At 41.4% G+C, this 14,213-nt stretch overlaps 1 protein-coding gene across 1 annotated transcript in view; it reads right to left on the bottom strand.

The window, feature by feature from the left end:
* Positions 1-14,213, bottom strand: part of CDK14 (cyclin dependent kinase 14) — a 621,136-nt gene that overhangs the window by 600,429 nt on the left and 6,494 nt on the right. Inside the window, exon 2 of the mRNA XM_066353824.1 lies at positions 13,425-13,456. Within this exon, the coding sequence (XP_066209921.1) occupies positions 13,425-13,456 (32 nt within the window). The remainder of the gene's footprint in view (positions 1-13,424; positions 13,457-14,213) is intronic.

Raw genomic sequence — 14,213 nt, 5'->3', positions numbered from 1 at the left:
AATGTCTACTTAGCCCTCCTTTGTTTAAAATTTCTTTATCACTGTGTTAGTTTTTCTTTTGGCTAAGATATCTGGAAAATTAATGTGATACTAAGAAATATACAGTTGTAGAACTAGAGCTATATTTTCTGAACCAAAAACAGGGATGCATGATCTAAAATCAAGAGCTGTTCAAAGAAATTCAGAGTGCATGTGACTACCAATATCCATCTTCAACCTCTTTCTAATAGTTCAGTAATAGAGATTTTAGAAGAGTGGCTATTAATCATTTTTATCATCAGAATACACTTGTGGGATATGACACACTCAAGAAATAACCCCGGTAACTGCAGCAGCAGTATTTTCAACGTGTGATTTGGGGGTAGGGGGAATAAAGGAGCCTGGCACCAAAATCTTCGGGGAGCACTTAGAAAACCCCACACTCCGTGCCCATCACTATTTTTTACAAAACTGGTAGAATCTCCTTTTATTGAAAATCCTTTAAAACAAGAAATAATGCTTTATGGTAACTAAGTTATAGTTATAGCCCAGCCTTGAGGCAAGGAACAGACTAAAAGGCATATTTCATTTTGTTTCCACCAAGACATACGTCATGGGTGACAATTTCCTACGTGGCACATTCCTATGGGCAAATTCTGGAATATGCCAAATTCCTGGTATTCTAATTGCAGCTCAGCCTCTTTCTTTCCCACACAAGAAAATACATCAAAACACAACTGAGAAAAACACGCACATACACACACAACTGAGAGACTGACATCAATCTGCTCTACAATTTTTTTAAGGAAATTATTTGCATACTTCAATGACAGCTGATCAGAACACAGAGTTACAGCAATGGGTCTGAGGTCAGCTAGACTAGAATGGTAATTCCCTTACTGTAAAGATGCCTTCCAGAATCACACTTTACAGACATCTCACACGAAGGTACCCGCAGGTTGAGAAAACATACACAAAGAAGCACATGCAATCGGCAACTCTAAGACTCTCCTGGTTCTCCGTCCAATTTCAAGTGTCTTTCAATAGTTACAAGTCAGACTTGCCAGGCTGAAAAAGTGTTCGAGTGAAAAGTCAAGTAAGTACTCTCCACCTGACACAATTTGGGCTGAGTATACATGTTGAAATATTTTTTTCTACTTTATTTTAACTGGTCATAAGAGCCTTAAAAATTATTTTTCCATACCCGTGAATATAAGATTTAATATCATGAAATTCAGAATTTAATGAGTAGCTATTTTTACAGACTGACACATAAAAATGACTAATCTTAGTTTTTAAAAAAGTATGTACATAATGTTGCATTATAAGACACGGTAGTAAAGAGTACAGCCATATACTGAGATCTTTTAAAAAAAATTATTTTTATTAAAATCCCCAGGCTCATTTGGTTAAACAAAAGAAAAGAACCCTGGCCAGGTAGCTCAGGAAGTTAGAGCATTGTCTCAATACGCCAAGGCTGCAGGTTCAATCCCTGGTCAGGGCACATACTAGAATCAACCAATGAAAGCACATTTAGGTAGAATGACAAATTGAGGTTTTTCTCTCAATCTCTATTCCTCTAAGTCAATAAATTAAAATTTTAAAAAAGAAAGAAAAATAAATAAAAGAGAAGGAAACAGAAGGGAAGGGAGGAAAAGAAGAAAAGGACAAGGCAGGGAAGAAAGGAGGGAGGAAGGCAGGCAGAAAAAGAGAAAAAAGATTTTTTAGGATTTTTTTTTTTTTTAGTATTTTAAGAGAAGAGAGAGAGAGAAAGGGGGGAGAAGTGGGAAGCACCAACTCGTAGTAGTTGCTTCTTGTATGTGCCTTGACAGGGTGAGCCTGAGGTTTCAAACCAGCAACCTCAGCATTCCAGGTGGAGACCCTATCCACTGTGCCACCACAGGTCAGTAAAGAAAAGAAAGAAAATCTTATAACTAATAAATAGGCCTGGTCAGTTGGTTCAGCGGTAGTGCATCAGCCCAGCGTGCAGAAGTCCTGGGTTCGATTTCAGGTCAGGGCACACAGGAGAAGTGCCCATCTGCATCTCCACCCCTCCTCTCCTCTTTCTTCTCTCTCTCTCTTTCTCTCTCTCTCTCTCTCCCCCCCTCCACCTCCTGCAGCCGTGACTCAATTGGAGCAAGTTGGCCCCAGGCACCAATGATGGCTCCATGGCTTCTGACTCAGGCGCTAAGAAGAGCTCAGTTGTTGAGCAACAGAGCAATGCCTCATATGGGCAGAGCATTGCCCCCTAGTGGGCGTGCCAGATGGATCCCGGTTGGGGTGCATGCAGGAGTCTCTCTGCCTCCCCTCCTCTCACTGAATAAAAACAAAAAAACAAACAAACTAATAAATAGATTGAAAGAATAACCAGAACTAACTTATTATATATTGAAAATTAAATCAATTCAGAAGGAAAAATTGAGCATTCCTTCAATTATTTTGTTCATGTCATGAAAGAGCACCTTCAAGAAACCTGATATTGATGTACCCTGGAGATCTCAATCTTTCAAAATTGAGAACAACTTGCTGGTTTCCAAATTTTTGTAATTGTACCTTTTGTAAATTTTATAACACAAAGAACAAGAAGAGTTAAATGTGTTTTAGACTATAAAAAAATTTCATAAACGTATCCCTCAGAGAACAGTCATACAGTGGCTTGAAGCACAGAGCGTCTCAAACAAGTCGAACCTAAAAAAGCTCACACCAAAACACATCATAATTAAACTGCAAAAGTTTAAAGATAAAGAGAGAATCTTGGGCCCTGGCTGGTTGGCTCAGCGGTAGAGCGTCGGCCTGGCGTGCGGGGGACCCGGGTTCGATTCTTGGCCAGGGCACATAGGAGAAGCGTCCATCTGCTTCTCCACTCCTCCCCCTCTCCTTCCTCTCTGTCTCTCTCTTCCCCTCCCGCAGCAAGGCTCCATTGGAGCAAAGATGGCCCGGGCGCTGGGGATGGCTCCTTGGCCTCTGCCCCAGGCGCTAGAGTGGCTCTGGTCACAACAGAGCGACGCCCGGAGGGGCAGAGCATCGCCCCCTGGTGGGCGTGCCGGGTGGACCCCCGTGGGACGCATGCGGGAGTCTGTCTGACTGTCTCTCCCCGTTTCCAGCTTCAGAAAAATACAAAAAAAAAAAAGAAAAAGAAAATGATGAAAAGCAAAGATCTACAACCAAGACTACTCTACTGAGCAAAGCTAGCATTTAGAATCTGACGACATACAGGATGGCGTAAAAGTAGGTTTACAGTTGTTCGTATGGAAAATAATACAATAATAAATAATAATACAAGAATAAACTTTGTTTTTTGTGAACTCACAGCTATAGACCTAACTTTTGCCCCACCCTATATAAAGAGCTTCCCAGATCAAAAAAAAAAGCTAAAATTAAATTAATCATCATTAAACCAGTATTACATGAAATGTTAAAGGGTCTTCTTTAAGAAAAAGAAAAGAAAAAATTAAAAAGCAAAAATATGAACAATAATATGGCAATAAAAACGTACCTATCAACAACTGAATCTAGAAAACAAAGTAAATGAACAAGCAGAACAGAGACAGACTCAGAGATACAGATCAGAAGGGGGTTGCAGGGTAGAGAAGTTGGTGGAAGGGGGAATGGATTATGTGGCACATATTGGTAGTAAAAGAACAGTATGGAGATGTAAAGTACATCATAGGGAATATAGTCAATAATATTCTAATAACTATGCATGGTGTTAGATGGGTACAAGATTTATCAGGATGATTACTTAGTAAGTTATACAATGTCTAATCACTGGGGTATACATCTGAAACTAATATAATATTGCATGTCTGCTGCAACTGAAAATTAAAAAACGAATTAAAAAAAACCTGGCCCTGGCTGGTCAGCTCAGTGGTAAAGCATCAGCCCAGCATGTGGAAGTCCCAGCTTCAATTCCCAGTCAGGGCGCACAGGAGAAGTGACCATCTTCTTCTCTACCCTTCCTCCTCCCCTTCTTTCTATCTCTCTCTTCCCTCCCACAGCCAAGGCTCCATTGGAGCAAAGTTGGCCCGGGTGCTAAGGATGGCTCCATGGCCTCCGCCTCAAGCACTAGAATGGCTCCAGTTGCAACAGAGCAACAGCCCAGATGGGCAGAGCATCAATCACTAGTGGGCATGCCGGGTGGATCTCGGTTGGGAACATGTGGGAGTCTGTCTCTCTGCCTCCCCGCTTCTCACTTCAGAACAATATAAAATAAGTAAATAATAAATAAATAAAAATAAAAAAACCTTGACCTCCCCCCCTACTTAGTGGATTTCAATTATCATTAGAGGCCCTAGCATAAGAGCCATTTCAAATACAACCAAGGAATTAAAGGATTTGTGGATTATAAATTAGCGGCTCAAATTTCTGTTAAAAGGAAAATGGTATAATGCACTCCCTGTAGCTGAGCCCATTTTGTACTTGAAGAAAATCCTAAGTACCTAGGCTGTATGGAGCAACTCCTTACACCAAAGATCAGCCTTCTGCAAATGAATTCGAGCACACAAATCAAAGCACTGCCCAGAAGGGAACACCAACCACCTTTACAGGACAGACTTCCTACAGGCTAATGGGCCTGTCATCAGGATGCACAGTGCTCGGGAAGAGAAAACAGACACTACTCATGCCTTCAACTTCTGTAACATCCTGTCGTTTGGGAATTAAGAATATGAAAGTGACTAATTCTCCCAAATGTCATACATTTTGTATTTCGTGACATGAACTTCCTCTTTGAATCTTTACAGCACTACCCAGACATCATAGGCACTGTCTGGGACTAGACATAATTATGGTAATTATGCCTACCATAATTAGGGAGATGGTAAATGTGATCAAACTGAAGAAAAAACTGAAGCACAGAAAATTTCAAGCATCCGAAGATTTCAATGAAATTTCCAATGAGAGCATTAAGGAGGAAGTAAAGTTCTTTTGCAGTCATCCAAAATGTTGAATTTGAAACATAACGACTTACTGACAGTTTGTAAATTTCTGGACATCTTGTATGGAATAGGTTCCCGTCATCAAGGTTTGGCCGACACGGCCATGGCGGAAACAAAACAGGATACAGAGTTATATAAAATCTTACTCTAAAGAGCGACATTGCATCTGTGCCTAGCCCTCACACTGCAAGATGACAGAAGCTGATCAACCTATAAAATATCAGTGAAATCAAATTCTGTGAGACTGGCTAGATTCAGAGCCAGGTTCAGAGCATATCCAGAGCCTCACATAAAACAGACATCAATAAATACTTGATGTACAAAGCTTTGAATCGAAGGGAGTATCATGACAAGAAAGACATTTTGGAAAGGTGGGAGTGGAAGAGTGAAAAATGGAATAGTAAGATCAATTAAATTATGGGGCCCTGGCTGGGAAGCTCAGTCAGTTCGATCATTGGCCTAATATACCAAGGTTGTAGGTTCAATCCCCGGTCAGGGAACCCACAAGAATCAACCAATGAATGCATAAATAAGTGGAACAACAAATTCTCTCTCTCTCTCTCTCTTCCTGAAAAATAGAAAAGTAGATAGTAAAAAAAAAAAATTTTAATATGTGATAACTATTTGATAAAGTGGAAAGGGAGGCAAAATATAGATCATGAAAGGTCTTGAAAACCAAGCTAGGCATTTAGACTTGAACATACAGCTGACAGGAAGCTTTTAAAGTATTAAGCAACTATCTGCATTCAGACATGTCGCTCAGTTGGAGTAGGAGGCCAGCTCTAGGCAGTAAAGCCAGTTAGACCACTGCAAGTCCAGGCAAGACAGGATGAGGTTGAACGTGCACCTCGGCAGTGGAATGGAGATGGCAGGAGGGGACAACGGCCAATGCCTGGATGGAGGGCTTGGAAGGGAATTTAGGATGGTGTCAGGAGTTTGCCTCAGAAAATCATGTGGCTGTTCCAGCCAACAGCTGAGATAGAAAAGAGAGCAGATGCAGACTTAGGGAATGTCAGAAGGAATAACATTTTGTCAGTGCTGAGACCCAGTGACCATGACATGCAGAGGCAAAAGCATCGACTGGGCAGCCAGACAGCTGGGTGTGCGTTCAGAACAGAAAGTAAGTCAGCCACACTGATGTGAGTATAATACTGTAGGGGAGCCAAAGCCAGGGCCAGACAACCAAGTTGAGGACAGCATGAAAATGCGACTAGAGGACAGAGAGTTCTGTTACGATGACACAGACGGGGAAGACAACCATGCTCAGGGTCTATCTATGGTGAAATACCAACACAGAAGGAAGAGACAGAAAATGTAGATAAGAAAGACTCAATTACACAAGTTTCTGGTATGGAAGGGAAGGAAAGGAATCGAGAGGAGGAGGAGGAACTAGCCTGGAACAGAAAAGACAATCCTCCTCTGAGATGGGGGTGGGGTGGGGAGGAAGACCAGAGCAAATGAAGGGACCTGTGTGGGCAAGGATCATCATTGAGTGTTGTAAGGAGCTGGAGGGGGTTAGGAACTGAACAGTGTTCACCAAAAATTCCTATGTCGAAGTCTTAATCCCCCAGTGCCTCCAAACATGATCTTATTTAGAAATGGTCATTGCAGACATCATTAGTTAAATTAAGATGAGGTCATACTGGAATAGAGTGGGCCCCTAATTCAATCGGATTGATGTCCTTATAATAAGGGGAATTTGGATACACAGACACTCATTGACAATGTGTAGACACACCAGGAGCCATGGCCATCTACAAGCCAAGAACAGAGGCTTGCTTGGATGAGATATTTCCCTCTCAGCCTTCAGAGAGAACCAACCCTGCCGATATGTTGATTTCAGAGTTCTGGTCTCCAGAACTGTGAGACAACAAATTTCTTTTGTTGCTGTAGTTTCCTACCACAACTCCAGCAAACTGATACAGAGGAGAAAGTCGTCTACTTAAAGGAAAGAGGGGTGGAGGAGGGTTGCTAGGAGGCTGGAGGGGAGCAGAGAGGTTTCTGCAGGAAACAGGCCAGCCACACCGAGTCAGACTGTGCACAGTGGCCTCAGCTTCCAGCTCAGGCTGGAGACGATACATTTATTTATACTGTGATTTCCTCAAGAAGCTCTTGGCAGCCACTGGGTAAGAAAGGAAGAGATGCCAGGTCAAAATCAAGGGCTGGCTGAGGAGATTACAAACCAAGTACAAAAGGGCAAAGCCATTGAGGATACTGACGAGAGTGATGTACCAGGAGCAAACAGGGAAGGGGCGGGTGGGCTGTGGGTCGAAGAACGGAACAGAGTGGGCGAAGGAGGGCGTATCTGGACACGGAAGCCAGTGAAAAAGAAGAGACAGAGGGAGTGCAGTGGGAGTGAGAGTCAGGAAGGAAAGATCGTTACTGGGATTTAATAATCTACAGGAGGAAGTCAGGGAAGTCTAAAGCTGGATGGATGCATACAATGTATGCATCATTAACACAGACACTGAGGCCCCCCATGAAGATGATCGTTAGGGTGAGGAAAGACTGCAACAGCTTCTCTCATCTTCAATGGACAGAAAAGAATGACCAGAAATATCCCCTTAAGCCAGTGGTTCTCAAACTATTTGAAGTCAGGACGCATTTAAAATCCTACAAATAATTGTAGGCACACTATACACAAATTTCTGAGAAATATATTATAATAATTAAGTCAAATATTAAAGAAAAAATATAAAGTCCAAGCGTGCTTTTATGGTAATTAAATGAAAGAAATACGACAAAATTATTCTGACATTAAAAAACATTTTTATGCTACATTTTTTTGAGTTATCCTTTTTGAATTTGTAACAAAGAGGAGTTAAAAAATAAAAAAAAAATTAAAAAAGTTATTTTATATATATATATATAGATACATTCTTAGTAAGATTTAGTAAATTCGGCAGGTCCTGGCACAAATGTATTAAGTTTTTTCATTCTTGTGTGTATGAGAAACATGAGCCTGATGTGTCCTAGCAATTTCTTCAATGTTTAGGCATATATTTGTAAGGCAAACTCATTTCCTCGTCAATACATTGAAGAATTCCTCCCTTTTTACTCTTAATTGTGTGGAGTGCAAAAACCCCCACCATACATATCATCTTAACTTTACACCAACAAAGGATAGAAGAAAATTGCCTCCAGTCTTTCCGGGGAACATGGGGGGTAGTGTGAACAATCCAGCACCCCAGCTTAACAGCCTTTTGCAACCTAATCAGGCAAGTGAGGTGGGGGGTTCAGCAGACTGTCAGCTTACAGCCAATTCCCCACACCTCTGTCCCTCCAAAATCTAAACTCCAAAAACCCAGTTGGTTTTTTGGTCCCCAACAGGCACATATTTTTCTGGAATACCATAGGGCGCACCTGGAAATCTTCCAGGGTGCACCAGTGCGCCCTGGCGCATACTTTGAGAACCACTGTCTTAAGCCCTTAACTCTAGTTCTCATAAAAATCAAATCACACTTATCATTGCAGGTGTTATAGTTACATCTTTATGAAAAATAACAAAAAGGAGCATGGACAAGAAGAGCTGATGTCAATGTACACTGACAAAAGATTATATTAAGCAGGTAAGTACCAAGTAAACTGATAAGAAGGTACTTGAAGAAGTTATAGATCAGATGCAAAAATGTGAAGCTATTTGATATGCTTTGTGCACATTTTGCTAGCACACAAAAAATAAAACAGTTGGAAAATACTAAAATGTCTCGGCAGCTCCTTGTAGTTTGCAAACATGAAATAACTGAGCAGAGTGAAGAATAGTTAGAAAACTCATCAATAATCACCCTCTTTTTTTTTTTTTCAAACAAATAAGTGCTTAAATGTCTGGATTATATGCCAGAAACAAATAAAACTCTTCTAACTTCAATGATTCATATCAATCACTAAAATTTTTTAAATTCTCTTTATTTATTGATTTTACAGAGTAAGGGGGGCAGAGAGAAAGGGGAGAGCCAAGCATAGTCAACCTTGTTCTGACAGCTCATCGAAGCTAAAAGAACGGAGGCACGAGGCAGAACTAAAACTACACAATTTAACCTTTTAATTTATTCACAAGAACTATGCATGCATGCTGTGGCTTCAGACATTTCCAATTCTTTCTATATACATATATTTACACTTAATTGGAGTTTCTTTGCTTCCAAAGTTTGAAAGGTTTTATGTGTGGTAACTTTACACTGAGCAGAATAACTGTATTTCTGGCCTTCTACATTTTAGGTATCATTATTATTTTAAAACAAATGAAATTTAAAAATAAAAGTTAAAAAGTGCTATGGGGAAAAAAGAACAAAAGAACAAACTAAAACCAATAAAAATTTATTTGGGATATTCTTATAAATGATTGGTCTGCCCACATCAAATGTGTAAATTAAACCTACAGAACATAAAATGCTTCATATTTTAATTAGGCCCATGGTCCACAATGAATTACGGGCAAAATGATCATCCTGACAACGTCCTCTCTTCAGACATGATGGCTTCAACAAAACCCCCTATTCCAACAGAAGTGCCTATCCACATAACTGAGGCCCTTAATGCTTAACTTCCAAAGTGCCTCATTTTCTCTCTACAATGAGCATTAGCACACAGTTCCTGAATGCAATTGCAGGCTAGTTATGAAAATTAACAGTCATTGTATTTCACCCTATTTAAGAAAAGTAAATAAATGTGTTTCAAATAGGCCCATATTTTTTTCTCCTTGGTTGAAGGTCAAACATGTACACACACCCTAGAAAAAAACCTCTACATCAGGCCCTGGCCAGTTGGCTCAGCGGTAGAGCGTCGGCCTGGCGTGCAGGGGACCCGGGTTCGATTCCCGGCCAGGGCACACAGGAGAAGCACCCATTTGCTTCTCCACCCCCCCTCCTTCCTCTCTGTCTCTCTCTTCCCCTCCCGCAGCCAAGGCTCCATTGGAGCAAAGATGGCCCGGGCGCTGGGGATGGCTCCTTGGCCTCTGCCCCAGGCGCTAGAGTGGCTCTGGTCACGGCAGAGCGACCTCCCCCCAGGGGCAGAGCATGGCCCCCTGGTGGGCAGAGCATCGCCCCTGGTGGGCGTGCCGGGTGGATCCCGGTAGGGCGCATGCGGGAATCTGTCTGACTGTCTCTCCCTGTTTCCAGCTTCAGAAAAATACAAAAACAAAAACAAAAAAAAAACACCTCTACATCAGAGGTCCCCAAAATACGGCCTGCAGGTCGCATGCGGCCCCCTGAGGCCATTTATCCGGCCCCCTCCACACTTCCGGAAGGGGCACCTCTTTCATTGGTGGTCAGTGAGAAGAGCATAGTTCCCATTGAAATACTGGTCAGTTTGTTCATTTAAATTTACTTGTTCTTTATTTTAAATATTGTATTTGTTCCCGTTTTTTGTTGTTGTTTTTTTTTTACTTTATAATAAAATATGTGCAGTGTGCATAGAGACTTGTTCATAGTTTTTTTTATAGTCCGGCCCTCCAACGGTCTGAGGGACAGTGAACTGGCCCCAGTGTAAAAAGTTTGGGGACCCCTGCTCTACATAAATCAGGCACATAAGCTCTTTGTAAGCTCTGCTCCAGGCACTGGGGGAGAGGCCGCTCCTTCAGTCCATCAGCACTGAGAGGGAGGAAGCTGCCACGCCTGAATGCCCGTCTCAGAAGCTGACCCAGCCCCTGGTTCTAAGGCTCAAAACCTGAGTTTCAACACAGGGCAGAGTCCCTCCCACACCAATTGGAGAGGAAGAGCACAACACAAATTCAACAAAACCTCTATCACTATAAACTAAAGATAATCTTACAAGTAGTCATTGACTACCTGTATAAATCACAGATCTGGTGCTCTTTTCTGATCTTGGAAAAACTGTAATTTTATGTTGATTGTTACTTGGGATTCTATCACACATTTAAACATAGAAAGCAACTTGAAGATCACAATCTAATGATAGGTTTTACAAACGAGTAATTGCCCCAATAGGTAGAAACTGGCAAATGAGAATTCATGGTCTGACACTCAGTTCATCACTCTCTCTCCTTATTGCCAACATAGAGTTTACTCTTATTCAATAGATATTTACTGAGTTAAGCATGTGCAAGACACCCAAGAGATCACAAAGCTGAACACAGTCATCCTCTAAAGGAACCTGAAACATGGTAGGTCTGAGACAATATTTTCACAGTTTTCATTAATATGCAAATCATCACACAAAACCTTATACGGGATTTTAGAGGAATGTCTGAAAATAATTCTCCTTATAGCCTTAGTTCTTAATTTTGAACTAAAGCCTTTATCCTCTTTGTAGCCCTTCCAAATTCAGAAGGCGCGTGTCACTGAGAACATCAATGATGAGGAGGAAGATGAAGACAAGGACAATGACAATGACAATAACAATTATGAGACATTCACTAGGTGCCCATCACTACTCTGGAACCTTGGTATACTCAGCTTAGTTAATCCGCACAACAATTTTGTGAAAGGTTTGGGAAGAGCCATCAGTTGCTCCTGAGAGGTGGCTCAGGGTGTATTCACCCCCAGGCATGCCTTTACCACACAGCCTCCCAGGCTCCTGACCTGGGTCCTCCCCTGATCAGCGGGAGAGGACCTGGCTCTCTGGACCCCAAGTTCTTCATCTGTGACATGATGAAGCGGCACATATGACCTCTGATGTCTCTTCCAGGGAGAGCACCCTGAGATGTACTGATGTGCGGCATTTAACCCATCTTTTGTGGTCGGTCCAGAGGAAGGAAAACACTTCGTAAAGCTAAGGATAATATTTCCCCAAGTTACAAAATCCAGACTTCGACAGTGCAGAGGTTTGCGGGTAACGGAGGGTAGGTCATCACGGCTTGCTATATACAACCTGAACTTCCACCTAGGCTCCAGCCTCAGATTACTTTGAAAGTCACATGTCACAGCCGCATGACAGAATAACATACAACCCTTGAAAGTGGTATTTAAACCAGGAAAAGAGGCTTTTTACATTCCTAATGATGATTAGGGGTCATGTGCAAAAACACAAGAAAACAACATGTTTGTTACAGGTTAGAAGAGGGGGAGGGAAGCAGATGTAATATTATGGGCTGTGGTTTTTTGCTTTTTTTTTAACATGAAGAAAGAAGCAAGAAGAACTTTTCAACAGTGGCTGTAACTGGATAATAGGATTCAGGAGACTTTTTTTTTTCCTTTTCCTTTTCTTTCTTATGTGAGCTTAAATTACCTTAATTACTAGAGGGGAGACTTTTCTTTATAAAGAGAGAAAAGGTGCCCAAAATTCTCACATTGATTTCTTCTGAGAAGAATGAAAATACTCCCCTAAAAACATCTCAGTAACATTGCTGAAATTCCAGAAATACAGGTTCAGAGGAGAACATCATTATTATCTACTGCAGATGGGGAAAAAAGATTCCTCTACGGCTTCAGGTCTAGGTTAACTAAGTTTTATAAGATGTTTCAGGACTGCTGGCAGAGGAAGTTGCTACGGAGTCCAGGGACACACAGCTTTGCAGAGCTGGGCCCAGAAAACAGCAGGTGCCGCTGACGAAGCAGCAGACCCTGAGAGCCAAATGACGCCGGCACCACCCAGAATTCCCGGCTGGAGCAAGTTCTCCCTGAGTGGTCCTGCCCTGGGCCACACACAGCCACGTGGCCAGGGGACTTTCTCTGAGCACAAATGTCCTTTCCTCTTGGAAGTACTACAGCAGAGGGACGACAGGTAGCACATTTCATGGAATCTGCTGCTGCTAAACACACCAAACTAACCTGTGCTTTCATTAAGCTTCAGGATAATCTGTGTTCATATATAAACATGCTGTGTATGTGTGCATGTGTGTATGTGTGTGTGTGTATACATGTGGCCCAGTTTACAACACAGATCAATAACAGTGGCTTTGATGGCGACAATGAAACACCACTTTAGAGCACTCTTGAGAATGTTTCGTAAACACATTATTTCTCTGGTGATTCCCACTGATACAGGAAAAAAAAAACTGAGGAAACAGTACTATTGAAAAATCACATTCAGAATGCTATTAATTACCTCTGCCTTACTTGAATAGGCTTTTTTTGCTACTTTGCAACAGGTAGATAAAGACAGATCTGATACACAAAGAAGAGGAAAACTAGAACAGGAAAAGTCAGCTCCTCCTTTGGGAGTCTGACAGACAATATGTGGCGTCAATGTCACATCACACCCTGGTTCAGAGGTCTGCAGAGGAGCTGCGGTGACCAGCTCCCCAACAGCCCCAGGCTCATCCTAAGAGCCACACGGGGCTGGGCCAGCACTGCCACCATCAAGAAGGCAGCACCACCAAGGCCTGCGGGTGTCTTGTGTGTTTGTTCATTTAAAAAGACGTATTTCTGTTCATTCATTTGACTAATTACTCAAAACTGGAAAATAATATAATGGAACTAGAGATATCATATCTTATTGGGTTTTCTAAAGGCACTTTTTTTTCTGTTTCTAAGTGTGAAGTTGGCACCTATTGCCTTTACTTGGCAGTAATTAAATACATCTAACATTAGATAAAGAAATTTAACCTACCTCGTCAAAGGTGGTGTCATCTTTCTTCAGAGCTATAAAATAAAAAGGGAAACGAAACAGTTATTGTGAAATATCTCAAAGGGGCCAAGTAAGTTCTAGAAAACAGAAAAAATAACAAAGCAGTATGGTTGTTTTCATTTCAGAAAGTAAAACTGTACCCCAACCTGAATAACAATGTTATGATACAAAGATGAAAACTGTAAATGAGAAAGAGAGAATTGCACAGCATGCATCTTTGTGAAACACTCTCATAAATATGTAAATGATACTGCCCTCCCAAGTATGGAAAAGAACTATGCATATCTTTCCCCATCTCTTCTTTAGCAGGAAAATGTTTAAATAAAAGTATGAAAGAATCAAAACATACTATTAAGGAAACGTCCCTTTAAACCTCTGCGTTTGGAGCATATATCATTAGGTGTGGTATGTGGACCTCCCAAACAATTTTTAGGATGGCACTCATTATGCACAGTAACTGAGTTTTTCATACTAAGAAAAGTTTAAAGACAGTGATGTAATATCAAGCGTGGATGGACAATATGCGCCGCAGAGACATAATTCAAACATTTCAACATGAGTAATTTCATAAGAAATCATCAACAAAGGAAACAATACATTCAGAATATTTTATAGGAACTAGTGAATAACTGAAATTTATTTTAGACCTGGTCGGTTGGCTCAGCAGTAGAGCCCACCATGTGGAAGTCCCAGGTTAAATTCCTAATCAGGGCACATAGGAGAAACAACTATCTGCTTCTCCATCCCTTCCCCTCCCTTTCACTCTCTCAT

Source organism: Saccopteryx leptura, chromosome 12, assembly GCF_036850995.1.
Source record: "Saccopteryx leptura isolate mSacLep1 chromosome 12, mSacLep1_pri_phased_curated, whole genome shotgun sequence".
NCBI classification, from domain to species: domain Eukaryota; kingdom Metazoa; phylum Chordata; class Mammalia; order Chiroptera; family Emballonuridae; genus Saccopteryx; species Saccopteryx leptura.
This window is presented reverse-complemented; position numbering and strand designations above follow the sequence as displayed.